Source organism: Cydia strobilella, chromosome 20 (genome assembly GCF_947568885.1).
Source record: "Cydia strobilella chromosome 20, ilCydStro3.1, whole genome shotgun sequence".
NCBI classification, from domain to species: Eukaryota; Metazoa; Arthropoda; class Insecta; order Lepidoptera; family Tortricidae; genus Cydia; species Cydia strobilella.
In genome coordinates, this window is record NC_086060.1 from 12122644 (window position 1) to 12142535 (window position 19892).

The window sequence follows — 19892 nt, forward strand, 5'->3', positions numbered from 1 at the left end:
TTTGGAATAGCAGCATGTTTTCCAACATGCATCAAATCAAATCTTCAAGCAAAAATTATTTTGTATGTCCGGATGTTCTCCTCTATAGGTCGCATTTCTAAACTGATTTCCATGAAACTTTGTAAGCAGATTTTGTTGATTCAGTTTTTGGAAATTTTTCAAAATGGCGTAGCCATGGGAGTTCCCAAGTTCTACAGCTCACAGAGCTATTAGTTTATAACTATACTAAATGTATAACACATTTAAATATCAAAAACATAACAAAACGCGTATAGAGAACGAATCCAAAAAAAAACGCACAAACGAATATTTTTTATTACATTTTACTGCGTACAAAATATGCCTACAAAAACAACAATGCATATAAAATTGTCAGTAAATGAACTGAACTTACTCAATTTGTACAGTGAGAATTTCTGGATGTCTCGCACATCTAATGCGCATCGCCTTACATCTTCGTTGTGGAGATTTTGGGGGTTCCTTTGTAAAGCATCGAACTTTAAATTGTGATTTCGATTTAACATACCTATTAAATTGTTTTAAAACGGGTCACTCATATATTATTAAGTCGAATGTCGACATGTTTCGATCCAATTTCCGGAGCAATCCTCTTCACGGAGCAACGACACGTCTTCACTGGTCGAGGGCGCGCCGTGTGTGTTTATATTATGTCTGAGTCCCACGAGAGTTTTGTAGTTAAAAATGGCGATTTAAAGTTAAATCAGGTACCTTCTAAGTCTCTCAGGGCTGGCACTGAGCGATGTACTCGTAGAATGATTCGAGGCCGTCGATAGAGGAGAGCCGTGAGGCCTAGTGGACCCTCGGCCTCTGTGGATCCGTAGTGTCAGTCTGTTGTCGTCGAATCTGTTGCCCATGCCTTTGCCTGGAATTTGTTGTTAATGGCGGTTAAAACTAGTGTCGTAGATTAATTTGTGATTGCGGGAGGTACAGATATTAACTAACGGACCACTAAATCTGCCCTTCTAATGTAAAGTCATCATCTTCATCGCGTTGTCCCGGCATTTTTGCCGGAGCCTGGGGTCCGCTTGGCAACTAATCCCAAGAATTGGAGTAGGCACTAGTTTTTACGAAAGCGACTGCCCTTCTAATGTAGTGTAATAATTAATTTTGAAATATCATCCAACAAGGTAAACAATTAAATGATATTTAATATGAGTGCTATACACTTTTCGTTAGGAGGGCAGAAATATCGAATAGAGAATATGCCAGAGTATCAGGTTTTAATCAGTTGTTAGCATATTAAAGTAAAATGCATGGAGCTCTGCTTGATGATATTTTTAATTCGTAAAAGATGAAAGCTACAGTAGTATTTTACCAAAGTGCTATTAATTTGACGCTGTTCTTTTACTATTTCTTCTCTACAGTGTACAATCCCGCGGACATCGTAAATTTCAGTTTGATCAAAAATTGTTTTTTTTTAAGGTTCACCAACAGTGGCAACAACAATATATAGACTGACACACTTGCATACTATTAAATTAACTAACCTAACTTTTTCAAGATAAGCGTTCTCCGTAAAAAAGACACACTCAGGTGAATTAATTCCTTACCTTTCGTAGTCCTGAACCCCTGGTTAATCGCCTTAGTAGTCCTCACAGCGGCCTTATAAATCCTCCAATAGAAGAACAGCATAACGAACATGGGGATGTAGAAGGAGCCGAGAGCGGAGTAGACGACGTAGCCTGCGTCGTTGGTCAGCTCGCACGTCCAGGGGCAGTGGGGGTTGGGGGACCAGCCGTCTTTCAGCTCGGCTTCTTCTGTCTGTGTATGAAAAATATTAAGGTTTATAGAAATAATTTATTCGTAAACACAAACGCTAAATTTAATGTCATTAGGAATTTTGTTGTATATTTTTGGCCCGATAACACTGAGAGACTTTCGGGCCTTCGCGAGTCGTTGAGTAGGAGCGATTAGCATGGGCATTCAGGTTTGCTCTAACGTATTTGCATGCTTCTAATATATAAACGGCTGGCAGTGTTAATATCTTATGGGTCTTAAATAGTTCCTTGGCGGGGTGATCGAACGGTTTGTTGGAGATTACACGCAAAGCTCGTTTCTGTATTTTGAATACCTTGTCACGGTTTGCGGCCAGACCCCAGAGATCAACGCCTCGGATAAGGATGGAGTGAAAGTATCCGTAATATGCCTTTTTTAGGTTATTTGGAGACAGGCTTGGCGCGAGTCTGGACAGGGCGAAACACGCCGATGAAAGTGAGTCGCAAAGATAGTCTATATGAGAGGACCACGTTAACCCTGAGTCAATGACATATCCCAAGTATTTAGTTTGTTCCACCTGTGGAACTAGAATATTATTTATTTTAATATTTAGGAGACTTCTGTTGGTGTTCCGTAACTGATGGATAATGGGTCAACAATTAAAGTAAGTCTACAATGGTCTTCAATAAAACTTGAAAATGTCCATTTATGCCAAGGAACCAACACAAATGCGATTGTTGCCTCTTTGAATTGTTAGAATTTTGTGATACATTTTTTTTTACTTTTTTGCATAAATCTTTTTGTGAACATAACGAATAAATGAGTTTATTTTTAGACTTACAAAAGCACTGAAATAGAAGTTCAGCATTCGAACTGAGTTTATTCATCTCCTTTTAACAGTGAAACTTTTCCACATCAAAATTATATTTAGAGCAAACAAATTCGAGAAACAGATAAGTGTCAGGATCAAAAGTACCTTAATAATAATCTGTCTGCCTAAAAGGGTAACCGTGTGAAGGTCAATTTCTACTTTTACATCACAGACGTAGGTATATAAATAGACCACCCAAACAAACCTACTATGCGAGACTACATTTATATTCAAAAGAATTTTAAAGAAGTTAAAAATATATTCTGGTTTTATTTTTGATGTTTATTCGTCTATACTTTATTTTCTGATTTACCTGATATAGATTGTGATAATTATAATCTTGGCATTATCAGAGATGATGGCAAGAGGCCCGATGGGATGTCCTTGGTCCCTTGGAGCTTGGGACGGATGTTGGTGTGGGATGCTACCTGCGTAGACACACTGGCACCATCCCACCTCCAACGGACTAATGTAAAAGCGGGCGGAGCGGCGGAAAGCGCCGAAATTTTAAAACGTAATAAATATAAGAGCCTCGGTAGAGAGTATCATTTCGTTCCATTTGGAGTTGAAACTCTAGGTCCATGGGGTCCCAGCGCGCATAAGTTGTTTGCAGAAATCGCGAAGCGTCTGGTTGACGTAACTGGTGACCGAAGAGCTGGCGGCTTTCTTGCACAACGTATCAGCATTGCGATACAGCGGGGAAATGCCGCCAGCATCCTTGGTACAATGCCTCAAGGGCCTATTTTAGATTTAAGCTAGTTATTAATTTCGTTTACGTAGTACCACTGTATATATCTTTGATTGTGATAATAATTAGGACTATATCTTCTCGTTATAAGGTATGAATCAAAATTGATAAATATGTTTAAAGAAAAGTGATGGTTAATACATGCATATTTTGCCCCTGATTAAAATAAAATCTAGGTTTCTCTGCCATCAGCTGATGGCATCACTACGTCATTGACAAAAAGGGGTAGCAAGCTTGGTTTTTACACAAATTCTTGCACAATACACTTCTACGCGGCATCTATCTAAACAATTGTCTGTGTACCACCTTGATACTTCGATTAAACAGGAATAGTTATTCGAAGCTAATGCTACGGAGCATTTGTAAAACCAAAAGGCAGCTTCAGAAACTGAAATACCCCTCTATCGTAAATGGTATAAGGTTCTTTTTCAATTGAAAAGTAGACATTTGCCTTATTACTTATTGATCCTTGACGTTCGGTCTGGCACCTGTCTAATCGTCTTACCTATTTACACCTACACCGATTTAAAAGCTTACGACATTGAGTAAGAGTCTGTTTTCGTTTGCATTATTGTCTTTTTCAAGTGGTTCTGCTGCCTTTGATTTGGGAACTTATTTTGATACGTATTGATTCCTTGCTTTCTTGCGTTTGAAGGTTTGAGTAATACATCATTTGGAAGCTTTAATTATGCATGTAGACTTCAGTTGGCTAATTTCGTAACTGACAGTGACGTCATTTTGTTTCAAATTAACGGGGGATATGGTTCGAATGTCATTTGTTGAGTCTACTTACATTCTTCAGTTGCCACGCCATTTCGTTGTTAATGTCTTTATAAAATGACGTTGTGGTGATTTTAACAATGGGTATATTTATTTATTGCATAAAAGAAAAGAAGACGTACAAAAGGCAGACTTAACGTTATAAGGAGAATATAAAAAAGTTCAAAATTAAAACCGATAAATAACTTAGGTTTATGAAACAAATTTTGTAGTTCTGATTCATGATGATTGGCTGAAATTGAGCTGTCAGATAAAATTTTATTCTTGTTCCTACATGAGTAAGGAAAGGATATGATTAAAAATAAACTACCTGAGAGAATTTATATGGCAATTAAATAAAATTTTCATTTTAAATATTAGTTTAAATAAATACCTACGCAGATATACAAAACAACTTAACTGGAATGACTTTATTGAAATTGAAAGTCTTTATTTCTGGCCTATCGGCCCATATTCTGTTAGTTTAAAACAAGTCAAAATGCTTTTAAAGTTTTTTTTTATTACACGTGCATGCATTAGCAAGCTTGTTCACACAACATATTGCCAAGGTAAATAATTATATTATTTATTTTGAGAGCAACACTCACAGAATGAGACATCTGGCGTAGTAATTCACACACATGTCCCTACTTAAGCCATAATTTTGCGAATATGGCTAAAGGGGTTTCTCTAATGTATATTTAGAGATGTGGGCCTAAAGTGGCGGCGAATAAGTGTAGTATTAAGGTAAAGGGATTTTCGAGGACCGCAGGATCGGTAAGAGTACTTATATTTAAATTGAGTATATTTAAGTCGGTTGACTTTGAATCCCTTTCATAACGAACAACCAAAAGTAGCATTGATTAACTAGATAAATTTATCAGCGTGATATGGATGATAGATATAGAATAACATAAGCACTTAACATCGCCAGCTAAGGTATAAACTTTCATTTAAGAGTACAGATGGCGTAGCATCTTAATGTATCTTTCTTTTTCGATATTTTTTTACAAGCTTCTGTTTATTTTCATCTGTCTCGTTGTCTGCATGTTTGTAATGAAATATTGCAAGCTAAATTTGACCTACTTCCCAATTTTCGATTAAGCTGAAACTTTAGATCCTTCTATAAGTTGGGTGACAGTGCCCCCGTTATGGTACCATCGAGCTGTTCTGATGATGGAGACCAGAGGTGGCTATAGGAACTGTGATTAAACAACGCAACTTTATTTTGTTAGAATTGTCTCGATGAGTATTAGATGACCGTTGAAAGAAAAGTACAGTCAGCGATAAAAGCTTGTCATGAATAATTTTTTTGTCAAAAAACTTTTTCTTTGTTACTTCTGTTGTTTCTGTAAATGATAATAAACTGACCTTCTTATCCTTCCATCCGACCAGCGGCGGGAAACAGATGACAAACGACAAAACCCACAGCCCAGCTATCAGCGCCTTGGCTCTCTTTCTACTCATGATGCTAGGGTAGCTGACGGGACGGGTGACGGCCACGTATCGGTCGAGAGAGATGGCGCACAGGTTCAGTATGGAGGCTGTGCACATCCACACGTCTACGGCCAGCCAGACAGAGCACCAGACACCGCCGAATATCCATATCTGGAAAAATGAAAATAATAGTATTTAATTTAGGACACTCTATTCCTATACAGAAGAAATAATAAGGGTCCCAAAATAGAACCCTGCGGAACGCCATAATATATAGATCGGAAATTACTTTTTAGCTAGCGAATTTGACAACTTGAGTACTAAGTATTGCTGTTTCAGTTATACTTGTTTCAGTTAATACGTTTTTGGAGAAGTACCGACGTTGAATTTTAATTTCTGTTGCACTATACATGTCACATTTATTTATTTAAACTTTATTGCACAGTAAAAATTGTACAAAAGGCGAACTTAATACCAGAAGCATTCTCTATAAACCTCGGGCCAAACAGAGAACAAAGATTCTCAAAGGTTTCAGATTTATATCATAAGGAGATTCGAAATTTGTCTATACGGTAGTTATTAGGATCACGTCAATTTCTTGCTTTGTGAATAAGATTAAACAAGGCAACTTTACAAGAAGATAATTTAGAAATGATCTATTATTTTTATATCTAAGTACCTATTACCAATGAATACAATTCAAAATCAAACACGCTAAGGCGCCGTATTGCACCATTCATGTGGCAAGGTTGGTTTATCCATAAATCAAGTTAACTACACTACAAATACTTGGTGAGTCACTATTCTTTTTTACAAGCGTTTAATAAAGATTCTATACCATTTTATAATAATTATTCCAACGACACAAGCTATGTATACTAAGAATCATACTTATGATAAGATATAGGATATAATATTGCTTTTCTTTATATTATTCTTGAACTCCCCATCGGCACACACACCTCCTTAAGGTTTTGCCTACGATGGGTCTTGTATTAATTTTAAAAAACTGTAATTTGTTTCCTTATTCAATAAATTAAAAAAATTGCATATAATATATCATATGTGGTATTTTCTATATAAAGGGACCTTATTGTCGATGGCGCTTACGCCATTATTAATAATGCTCCGATATTAATACAATGCCGCGCGACGCTGTGCGGCGTAAGCGCCATCGACAATAAGGTCCCTTTATATAAGAAATACCACATATGATATATTCTATGCAATTTTTTTTAAATTTAGAAATGACTCATATTATCTTTATTGTTATTACTTATTAGCAATAATTTAATTCTGGATTTGTGTGAAGGTAAAGATCTGTGGCGTCTCCTCTGTCAGTAAACAATGGCGTACCACAATATTCTCACAGATGATATTATTAGGACATTCTACATCGCACTTACGAAGTTTCGATTGCCAATGACTACAAAATATAACTCCTAACCAACTCTCAGTAGATTTCGGTCCCAAGGCCCAACACCTGTCTGTAGAGAGTACTCTCTATTGACCCTCTCTACTTTCCACAGTCTTAATCAATTTTCAAGTGGTGAAAGACTAAAAATGTGCCAAACACAACATTTTATCCCTTCTAAAATATTTAAATAAGATAACCCCTCTCCCCACCTCTTTATAGTTATACAGGTTGGCTTAAAAAATATTTATTTATTTATTTATTTTAAACTTTATTGCACAAGAACAAGTACAAAAGGCGGACTTAATGCCTTGAGGCATTCTCTACCAGTCAACCACTGGGCCAAACAGAAATTGAAATTTGAAATTGTTAAGGGTGGTTGGTTGTTGGTTAAGGTTGTAAGGTGTTTGGTGTAAAAAATAAGTGCATTCCCATTGCCAGGGAGGTATTAGGATTATACTGAGCAACTTCTACTATGGGACCAACCACGAAATCGCGAACAAAAATTTACCCTCCCATAGAAAATGGACCAACCAATATGTATGAAACAGCCAAATTTTTTTTGCGATTTCGGGGATGGTCCCATAGTAAAAGTTGCTCAGTATAATCCCAAAACCTCCCTGGCAACGGGAATGCACTTATTTTTAGGGTTCCGTACCCAAAGGGTAAAAACGGGACCCTATTACTAAAACTTGGTTACCTATAATTAGATAAGCATCAGTCATGATTGTTATATAGATTTAAGAGCATGTAAGATGTATTAAATAAATAAATAAAATAAATAAAAAGCCTTTTTATTTTCTTATCAACTACTTACAAACTTGGTAACACTTAATATTGTTAATTTATTTTAATTAATATATATATATGTTTACTTTTTAAAACTTATTTTACTCGGTTAGTATAGTTATTTTACTAATTTTTATGTTTATGTATTTAAAACTAAAAGTTGATCGAAACCCCACTTTATTGGGTAAATGTATTATCTGTTGGTAATCCTAAATAAAAAATAAATAAATAAATAAAACTTTGCTGTCCGTCTGTCTGTCACCAGGCTGTATCTGTACCCAAAGGGTGAAAACGGGACCCTATTACTAAAACTTGGTTACCTATAATTAGATAAGCATCAGTCATGATTGTTATATAGATTTAAGAGCATGTAAGATGTATTAAATAAATAAATAAAATAAATAAAAAGCCTTTTTATTTTCTTATCAACTACTTACAAACTTGGTAACACTTAATATTGTTAATTTATTTTAATTAATATATATATATGTTTACTTTTTAAAACTTATTTTACTCGGTTAGTATAATTATTTTACTTATTTTTATGTTTATGTATTTAAAACTAAAAGTTGATAGATACCCCACTTTATTGGGTAAATGTATTATCTGTTGGTAATCCTAAATAAAAAATAAATAAAACTTTGCTGTCCGTCTGTCTGTCACCAGGCTGTATCTCATGAACAAGAAATACTAAAAAGCCCTCGGTGGGCGAGTCCGACTCGCTTTTGTCCATTTTTTTTAGCCATCGTGTATAATAAATCAAGTACAATTAGCACAATTTATACATTTACTAAAGTAGTATAACGAATGACGTAAACACACCCACGTGCTGGTACTCGTAATTTGAGTCAATTGAGTGGCTTTCCCACTTTCACTAACACCGTAGTTTCAAGTATCAACCCACAGTTTATAATCCATACTTCCATACTATAGGTAATATTATAAATGCGAAAGTCTGTCTGTCTGTCTGTCTATCTTTCTGTCTGTGTGTTCCCTCTTCACGCTTAAACCGCTGAATCGATTTAGATGAAATTTGGCATAGAGATAGGTTGAGTCCCTGAGAAGGACATAGGATAGTTTTTATCCCGAAAATCATCCCTTAAGAAAGTAAAAAGCGGGGTGGAATTGAGATAATTAATGTAGTGCCTGCTAATTTGTGTGCATATGCTCAAATTGAATTATTGCTATGAGATTTTTTCCAGGCGCTACTTTAGCTGCTGTTGCTAAGTCCACGCAGACGAAGTCGCGGGCAAAAGTTAGTATTATATATGATAGGAACATTCTTACGCAAATTGACTAAGTCCCACGGTAAGCTCAAGAAGGCTTGTGTTGGTGGGTACTCAGACAACGATATATTATATAATACTTATACAAATACTTAAATACATAGAAAACATCCATGACTCAGGAACACATGCTCATCACACATATAAATGCCCTTACCGGGATTCGAACCCAGGACCATCGGCTTCACAGGCAGGGTTACTACCCACTAGGCCAGACCGGTCGTCAAGTAAATATAGAAAGTGACAAATTTGTGACCTTAAAAAGTAGTGTGGGCGCAAATAAACTAGGTATACTTAAGGGCTCATTGCATGGTTTTATTAAAGCCCACCCACATCAAACCCACGTAATTATTCAATTTTGTTACTTTTAGTCATTATGGTTGGGGTTTTGTAAAGAAACGCACGTAGGGGGTTTATGCATTATTATTTAACCGAAAGTAAGTATACTTAGGTACAGTCAATATTTGTGACGTTTTCAACCAAAAGGTACCACATTGTCTCTTGTCGATAAGGTTGATTTCTAATTGAAGCTATATGGAAATAGCGCCTTACTGACAAGCGACAATAAGTACCCTTTTGGTTGAAATTGCCACATTTATGTAAAGTAGCGGATCAGACTACGAGCTAAAATATCTACCATTCGTAAATGACTTACCATATTTATATATCATTTCATTTATTTATTCAATAACAATATTACCATCGTGTTTGAAAAATCTTAAATTTAGGCACATGCATACAGAAAATATAACAAAATAAACATAAATAAACTTACAATAAATTTACAATACACACCGCTGCAAATAGGTAGTCCAAAATTTATAAATATATATATATATTTTTTTAATAAAAATAAGAAAAATAAACCTAAAAATGTCAAAAAAAAAACTGTAGAGATTTATGTATATTTAGAAAAAGTTATCCAGGGTAGCAGATACTTTTGGCCCGTTGTTTCATTCGCTATTATTGATGTTGACTTAACATTGTAATGGGTTGATACCTAAATTAATAACATTTTTATTTTTTGTCTTCGGTTACCGCGATAGTTACTCATGAAATAAAACTATGAAAACTATGAAATATGTTGGATGATGCTGGACATTCTGATGTTTTGATAAGATGTGTCCCGCCGAGTTTGTTGCCGGTCCCATATTGGGATACCCTCCTACAATTTAGGAGGGAATTAAATCTTCTCGGGTCCGTGGTGTAGGGTTGGAGCCGGCGTAGTTTTTATCGCGTATATATATATATCTTTACTTGAAAATAATTGTAGTGTATAACTAGCCTTATGAACCGATTTTGCATGTACAACCAGCCTTAAAGTTTGTAGTCTATGATTGTTCATTATTTTAGTATGTGGGTATTTTTGCACTTTGTAATTTTTCCTCAGTCACCCGTTGACCACGAACGCTGTAAAGAGTTCGAAACGTCGGGATGTATTATAAATTCAATATACGCGATATAATCCGTTTTCATAGTTTTATTTTTATTTTTTATTTTTATTTATTTTATAACACAGAAGTGACGGATAAGTAGAGATAGGGTCGCTTAAAAAAATATGTGGCTTACACCCACACATACCTACTCTCAGGTCTGAACCGCTCCATTGAATTGTGAATGTGTGCGAGAAAATGGGCATATTATAAAATCACAGTTTTGTCTTAGTGACCATACCTATAATTTCAACTCCGTGAGGTACAGTCGAAGGCAAAAATATCGATCCAGACAAATGGTTCAAAAATATGTGTACACGACTTTATTGTCTAAGGTGTAAGAGCATACACATATTTTTGAAACTTTGGGAATGTATATATATTTATGCCCTTATTGTACAACAAATCTATTTCAGATATTGAAACCTCGAATGCCTCTGTAGGCTGTATCGTAACCTACATATTTAAACTAGAACAGGAACGACAATTTAACTACGAATATATCAGTACAACATGTGGGCCGTAGCAGGAAAAGGGTTAATGGGAACAGAACAGTCAGTGGGTGGCAACGGAGCGTTTATCCCGGAAAGATATGCAAATGTTGCTCCTATCACGGGACTTATACCGGAAAATATTTTGATATGGCATGGCTTTATATTTATCCATACTAATATTATAAATGCGAAAGTCTGTCTGTCTGTCTTTCTTCCGTGTGTTCCCTCTTAATGCTTAAACCGCTGAAACGAATTAGATGAAATTTGGCATAGAGATAGGTTGAGTCCCTGAGAAGGACATAGGATAGTTTTTATCCCAAGAATCATCCAGTAAGAAAGTAAAAAGCGGGGTGGAATTGAGATAATTAATGAAGTGCCTGCTAATTTGTGTGCATAATATGCTCAAATTGAATGATTGCTATGAGAATTTTTCCAGGCGCTATACTTACTTTAGCTGCTGTTACTAAGTCCACGCAGAAAAAGCGCGCAAAAGCTAGTAGGTATATAATTAAATATTTACAAGATACCACCTACAGAACATGGTAAAAAAAAACAATTTCAATTGAAAGTCTAGGTTAAAGCCTTAAAGCTAACATTTACTCTCCGCAATTAGCGCGTGTCAGATTGCAAATAACACGGCCCTCCTGAAAAGTGTCTTCGATATTTCTTCGATTATTTATACAATCTCAGATATATTTTTTATTTTATTTTACACTATAAGGACGTTTGTCTATTATGTCTATGCTTACTCTGTATTCTGATATGGCATACTACTTTGGAAAAAAAGTACAGTTATACATTTGTAAATATTGCTTCAATCATCAATTTTTTCCTGTATGAATCATATTAAAATCAAGATATATTCTATATAGCTTATCATAAAACTATACTCTGATTTGTAATTAGATTCCAAAAAACTAACCTCACTTTTTCTCTTTTCCGTATGTTTTAAGAAACTAAACAAAGCTAAAAGGCTACATCTATATTTATTTTAAATGCTAGAGTATGTAAAAGGGAAATTTGAGTTTACTTCTTTACATATTTTCCATTATTACGAAAGAAAAAGGATCTGAGTGAGGTTAGTTTTTTGGAATCTAATTACAAATCAGAGTTTAGGGCGTAGATTGTAACTTAAATGTATTATTTGAGGCAACAAAATGAAAAATCTAGATCTTGCCCATTCGACTTCCAATAGTACTCTGGCTCGTCAGGAAGCCAGTATGTTGGCGAGATAAATTTTAATTAAATTAATATTGCCACACGGCTCCTTGTATAATCTGTGCCGTGTCGGGTCAGGATGCTTTATGTTTTAAAACAGGTACAATCGATGATATAAATATGTATACAATTCTAAACCTTAAGGAATTGAAATAAGGTAAAAAGGTGTATACATATTTATGATTTTAATGGTAAAGTAGGTGTTGTTATTAAGCAGGGGATGTCACTTGTCATAGTCATAGTCATAGTCATTTATTCATATAACCATATACATTGCGTTTAAATTTCACATTATATCACAATTACAAATTTTATAAATAACAATTAAAAATTAAAGTATTACAACTATCTAACATAATAACAATTTGGCTTATAATAAAATAAAAAATAATTGTCTTCGGTTACCGCGATAGTTACTCATGAAATAAAACTATGAAAACGGATTATATCGCGTATATTGAATTTATACGATATAATCCGTTTACATAGTTTTATTTCATAAAAAATAATTCCCAAGTCTATGTCAATTCATCTAAATTAATTATTCGTTACTATTACTATTGATTATGTCAGAAAAAAAGAGAAAAAAACGATTTATCAATACTATATTGTACTTACCAATACTATGTTGTGAGTTGTGGTGTCTATTTGAATAAGGATTAGCACTGGTAATAAAAACCTTTTGAAACTTTATAATTGTCCTTTTTTGTTTACATACACTCAGAAAAAATATAATTTTTAATGGACAAAATTCCTTCTGGCTTAATTAATTTACGACGATTACAAATTTGGTTGAAAATGGTTTTTAGCACAATTACACCTTAAGTCCGCCTTTGTACATTGTATATATTTTTGTTCTTTTATTGTGTTTGTAATTTGTCTTATGTACAATAAAGTGTTTACATACATACATACACACATTACATTTTGACTAGATTTATTTTGGATACTATTACTAGAGGATATAATATTATAGAGCGGTACTGTCATAGTAAATTTTGTAACCACAGTAAATTCACTGCCATCTATCGACACACTTTAAAACTAAAAATGAAGATTTATAAAAATACGATAAAATGTATTGAAATATGGATAAATGATTTTTTTTATTTGCATTAATTATTTTTATTATTTTGACCCATGTTCTTTCACTGATATGCGTTAAAATTGTGAAATAACAAACGAAACCGTCAACGCCCTCTATACGAGAGTAGGCCAAAGGTAGTAGCGACATCTGATCGAGAATCAAATTTTCGTGATTTTCGAGGCACGTTTTTTCTTTAGACTGTATCCATCTATTACGGAGTTATATCTATCTTTGCTATTACTTTTGATCCAACTTCAGAATGGTCATTTCAAGTGGACGATTTTCCATTTGTACCTAATGACAGTGAACCTTTTGTTCTACCAAAGTACGGAGTGACCCTTAGAGTGGGCGAATAGGTAAAAGCATTATGAAGTGACCTTTTTGCACAAGTTAGTAGGTTCAGAAGTTTTAGGACTGAACCCTGCCCAGCATAGCTTATAACAGCGAGGGCACTTGACAAATTACCGCAGATTAATATGACGTAATCGAATTCCTACAAAAAATACTAGAAAGTGATGCAACTGCGTCCATTGACGGGCGCGTCGCGTCTCTTCGTCAATGGACGCAGTTGCATTAGAAAATATAGGAGGCGAATTATTGCGATTCGATTCGATTCGCCTCGGCGAGTCTAGTGGACGCCAGCCTTTACGACTAGGCCAGGAGGAAAACATTCCGTTTCTAGCTGTCCGAAAAGCCATTATTACAACAAGGCACGTGTATGAAGTGAACCGAAATAATAGCGTGACCGCGGCGCAGTTATCACGGACAAGTGTCAGGTAAGAAGAAACCGACGAATAAGTCTATTCTAGATGTGACACTGTAGGCAGGCGTGACTCAATCCGCGATTTCATCGCGCCGCTACAAGTACATGCGGCCGCCCCCAGTTCTGAGGTCCAGCCATAGTAATGAGGGCTAACGTTTATTCGCCGCTAGGGGCGCTAGTGTAGATGGTGGTCTTTTCCATAGTTCGAAATGTCAAATGTCATTTGTCACTTCAATGACTGACAGCTGTTCTATAGTCTTTTGGACCACCATCAACAGAGGCGCCAACTGGTGAGCAAAAAAACGATAGCCCTCATTGCCGCGCACCGCTACGGAACGGACGCCACCTAGCGGTCATATTTGTTGTAATAGTCGCGTTTTGTTAGAGAGTGAATCTTCTGTACCTAGTACCTACTATTATTTATTCTGTGCTGTAGGTTAAACTTGTGAGTGTCCAATTATGAGAGAGAGAGAGAGAGAGAGAAAATTTATTTAACATCACAAAACATTATTGAACATAAAATATGTACTTAGTAGTTTACATACTAATGTACCTAACTAGGTACATTACTTCTAAACTAAATTAATTGACATTGGCATTAAAGACAGCGTGATGTTAAAAAGGAGTCTCGACTCAGCATAATGTTGCAGTAATTTTTTTTTTTTTGTTTTTATTTATTTAGAAACAAACAGTCTTATAAAACATGTAGGTGAATAAGCTGACAGCTAGAATTTATTACAATGTAGACCTATAGTTTCCTGTATGTACATTTTAATAAAACTTAATACTATGAAATGCTATCTGAGACAACAGTGAAATTAACAAATAATGAGATAACTTAACCTAGCTTTAATACTAATTTAATAGAGAATAAACTTTCTTCTTAAATAACCCTAACGAACTGCCAAATACATATATCCGCGTTCATGCACTTTTCATTATACAACCTGCATGCGCGTTTAATATATGATTGCTGTGCATATTTAGTGCGACATGTCCCAACACTGAACAGCATTTTGCTCCGACAACCACGTTCTGTTCTACGAGGCACTCGAAAACCTATATTATGTAGAAGTTCAGGGGCATCTACAAGATTATTTATTATTTTAAATAAAAATATCAGATCATTACATGAACGCCTTAATGACAGAGGTTGAAGGTTGTGTCTTGAAATTGAGGAGGCGTAATTTTCGTAGTTACCCCTTATTCGGAATTCGAGAGCTTTAATAAATATTTTTTGCACACTTTCTATTCTCTTTTTATGTACATCATAGCAGGGATTCCATACCACCGAAGCGAATTCCAAGCGGCTTCTGACGTAGCTATTATAAAGTATCCTGTAAGTTAACGGTCTACGAAAAGGTTTAGCAATGCGAAGTATAAACCCTAATTATTTATAAGCCTTATTTAAAATGTTGTCGATATGAGGGATGAAGGTTAGTTTTGTGTCAATTAATATTACTGCAACGCTGGTTTTCAGTTGGATCCTATAAAAAAAAAAAAACACTAAGCCACCTATTACATAATAAAAAGGAATAAAGAAAAAAAAAATTAAGTGATAAAAGGAAAAAGAAACATTAAGTATTAAGAACATTAAATGAGAAAAAGAAAGATAAAGAATAGGTATATGGAAGTTGTATGAAATGAAAATGTGCATTGTGTTGTTGAGTGTGTAGTATTATTATAAGTACTTAAAAAATATAAAGGATTTTTTGTATTTTTGTAGGTTAAGATATTTACCGCCACACTATATCCCTTTCTGAAAAAACACGTTAGTAAGAGACGAAAGCTTGGCCGGTTTTTTCTGAACCACAAATCCGCTTGCTATCAAACAAACACATAATTCAAATCCCGCATCTAATCTCACATTACATCAAAACTGCGTATATTTTTAACAAGCTCCAGCTATTACCGGCACGCAGGGTTCTATTTTTACTGGCCCCTAAAATAATTAGTTGATTACAGCGAGACAAGGGTTCAGTAATGAAATTAGTTTGATACCGAGTTTGGGTAGTTAGACAAGGTGGTAAGTGGGTTGGGTTTCAAGTGAGATGGGACTTTTGTAATGTAAGTTTGGTTTGTGCTTATTTTAGCATTTCTTACGCTATGTAACGTGATGTATTATTGATAGTTGTGTTTTTAGTTGGATATTTTTTGTAACTAAGATTTTTGGCTCCTATTCTAACAATGTTATTCTCTATTCTCCACCGTAGACCGCATCATCACTTGCCATCAGGGGCCCGTTTCTCGAACGATATTAGACTAATATGATTAGTCCACGAACTGTCAAATCGTATGGGTTACCATGGCAACACACTAATAATATTAGACTAATACCGTTCGAAAAATGGGCCCCAGGTGAGATCGTGGTCAAACGCCTGCCTATTCATCATAAAAAAAAAGTAGTTGGGAACAATACCTATCTTTAAAGTGTCTTGATAATGGCTCCTCTGTAGACACGATGGCGCAACGCTGGTCCAGCGAGATGGCCATGCGATGGTTATATCTCCTCTTTACGATGGTCCAGCGCTGACCCATCTAGATGGTCATGCGATGGTTGAGAGCACGCAATATGGAATGGGCCACGTGTAGTACGCACCATCGCTGGCCTACCTGTCATGTGCGGACGAAAAACCGACAACGCGGCCATCCCGCCGCGCCATAAGCCATCCGACACCACTACGACACGCCAACCCATCTTAGTGGGCCAGTATGATGGTCCATCGTGTAGAGGAGCAATTAAGCGTTAATTAAAAAAAAAATGTCCACCTCCTGACCTGACTTTATGATTACCTATTCCTGACTTGATAAATGGTATATTATATCCCAGGTAGCATTTATACGTTATTATGACGTCAGCGACATCATTATGACTTCATGACGACGTCATTATTACGTCATTATGACGTCGCTGACGTCACTTTGCTAACTGGGATTATGTAAAACTGACAATTTAGGGAGGTTACTTTATTAATAACCTTATTTCACAAGTCAGAAGAATGAATGAATTTCATATTAACATTAAAGTTTAATTATTTGACTAGCATCATAAATTTCTACACATTATTAAATTGTAAAACGGGACTTAATCGCGAAAATAATTAAAAGTCAAAATATTTAACTCAATAATGTATGTCAGCAAAAAATATACACACAAAATGTGAGGTTTTCACCCAAAAGGTACCACATTGTCGCTTGTCGATAAGGTTGATTTGTAATTGAAGCTATATGAAAATAGCGCCTTACTGAGAAGCGACAATAAGTACCCTTTTGGTTGAAAATGGCACAAATATTGAAATTACAGTTTTTACATTATCTTATTCAAATTAAATAGAACGAACTATAAACGAACGAATGAACTATAAATTAAAATAATTATATTTAATAAATTATAAGTTGACATTAAAATTAAAATCTGAGGGCACGGTAGTGCCCCCGCCAAGTCGAGCAAATTATACTCTTTTGTAAGTACTATATTTAATAATAGCACTTTTCCAGCAGATTTTAGTGGTATTTACCTACGCTAGTCTTAAAGTATCTGTCGACCCACAAATATATGAAAACTATTTATTACACTCTCCACATCCGATATGTAAATCCGGCATTTCAGTTTATTTGAAAGTACAGACGTGGAATAATCTTTACCTATTCGATTTTTTTAAATCTCAACTTGATTTTATTTACCAAACATTTATTTAACTTGTTCGTGTGTATGCTCTGGAGGTGGCAGAAGGTGGAGGAGGAATTCTGTGATAAAATAACGTAATCTTGTTTAGGTGTTTTAGAATAGGTATACTATTCGTGTTATAGGTAGGTTACTAGTCTCGATAAGTATTAGTTGCCTGTTGAAAAAAAGTATAGTCAGCGATAAAAGCTCTTATCAAAAATGACCATTGTTGACAATTATGTTTATTAAAAGCGGGAAAATTTAACCGTATGCTATATTTTATAAAATTATAAGAGAATAAGTCGATGTTTTCCCGAGGGGTATTAGTATGGTGTTCTTCAAAAAAGGAGTGTACAGGTTTTTAAAGGGTCGGAAACGCGCATGTAATATTTCTGGTGTTACAGGCGTCCATAGGCTACGGTAACTGCTTACCATTAGGCGGGCCGTATGCTTGTTTGCCACCAACGTGGTACAAAAAAAGTCTATTGGTGCGCGCGTGACACGCTGCGAGTCTTATCAAGTTCGTATCATAACAATATCAAGTCAGGTTCATATTTTCAACGTTAAATAGTCATATCGGCAAACCGGTTGAGTTTAGGCTCGCCGCGCATAGTAATTTGAACGTAAACGACTTTGTCATTAGGGAACAGACTGTAGCTAACGATAGCTGGCTGTCTCTTTCGCGAGTTTGTCAAGTTATAGCTATCTCTCTTTGTCGTATTACTTTGTAGTGAGACCAGCCGTCTTCCAGATATAAGGAAAACCGGTTAAAAGTAAAAATATAATTTTGTGATTCTTAAAAGAAAATTGTTTTATAATTGGTCGGCAACTCGCATGTGACATTCATGGAGTTGCAAGCATCCATAGACTAATAATTAATAAATAATAATAATAAGATAATTTAGGATAATAGGATAATTTTTCACTATTAACATCGACCGAAAAAAACAGCTCTTATTTTTTATTTATTTATTTTAATTAGTAAAAAGTAGGTATAAATTTACACGGCCTTGCACATGCCGGTGTGCACACGCGAATGATAACTAAATGAAATCATTTTGATAGTATAGTGTACGTTTAGGTACGGTAATACTATTAGTGTTATTCTGTGGTTTAGGTATAGGTACATATACACTTTTTTGTTTTATTCTAATTTTTATATTTTTAAGGAGTTTAAATCTTCAGTGCGTTCGTTGCCTCGCAATAATAAAGGATGAGCAATGGCGGCAAGCCGCGCTGCCCACCAAAATTAGGTGGAAAGGTGGGATAGATCTGTTTGAGTCAAAGTTTTTGCTACCCACTTCAAACATGCGACGAGTTGCCTAGGTTAAATGACTACCTGGTTTTTATATCTGAAGAATGAAGCTTGAGAAATATAATATGTGTTAGTTGGGTTGTGTGATACCATCGAGCTGATCTAATGATGGGCATACGTGACCATAGGAACTGTGATAAAACAGGTAAAACAACGAAACCTAATTGTGTTTGAGTTTCTGAGTTTTACTTGCCTGTAGAAAGAAAAAGAGATGTTAGTATTTATCAAAACTAAAATTTTCACAAAAAACTTTCTCATACTCACATGCAAAAGCCAGTAACCTGCCCTAAGCGAAAAGCGTAAAAGGCATAACAATGAGATAAACCGTATCAATTTAGACCCGTATTCTGTTGTGTCAGGTCACACGATACTTTGCGGGATCTACTGGGCGTGTAGTGAAAGCGACAAAATTTAAGCGATTGTAAAGATAAGATAAGATAAAGTTAAGTATCAATTTGGACCCGTATTTTGTTGTGTCAGGTCACACGATACTTTCCAGGATATACTGGGGGTGTAGTATAAGCGACAAGATGTAAGCGATTGTAAAGATTAGATAAAGTTGCCGTTTCAAATACACCCGTATTCCGTTGTGTCAGGTCGCTCTGCTACTGTTGCTAATTTGAAAAGTTTTGCACATTTCAAGTCATCACACACACACACGTCACACTTCACACACACTTGTTACACACATTCATAGCACATGTTATGGATTATTTCTACGTAGTTAAACCAAGATAAGCCTGCAGAGATTTTGATAGCACACGCAGTGCAGGTGTTATTTTAAACGTCAAACTTCTATGAAATTATGACGTTTAAATAATACTGGCACTGCGTGTGCTGTCAGGATGTTTTCAGGCTTTTCTTGGTCTAACGC

General features: G+C 35.3%; 1 protein-coding gene across 1 annotated transcript in view; it reads right to left on the reverse strand.

The window, feature by feature from the left end:
• The window catches only part of LOC134750680 (octopamine receptor Oamb), a 164995-nt gene that overhangs the window by 5433 nt on the left and 139670 nt on the right, over positions 1-19892 (reverse strand). The window contains exons 4-6 of the mRNA XM_063685915.1: positions 5487-5723; positions 1572-1782; positions 730-883 (exon numbers count right to left, since the gene is read on the reverse strand). Of these exons, the coding sequence (XP_063541985.1) occupies positions 730-883; positions 1572-1782; positions 5487-5723 (602 nt within the window). The remainder of the gene's footprint in view (positions 1-729; positions 884-1571; positions 1783-5486; positions 5724-19892) is intronic.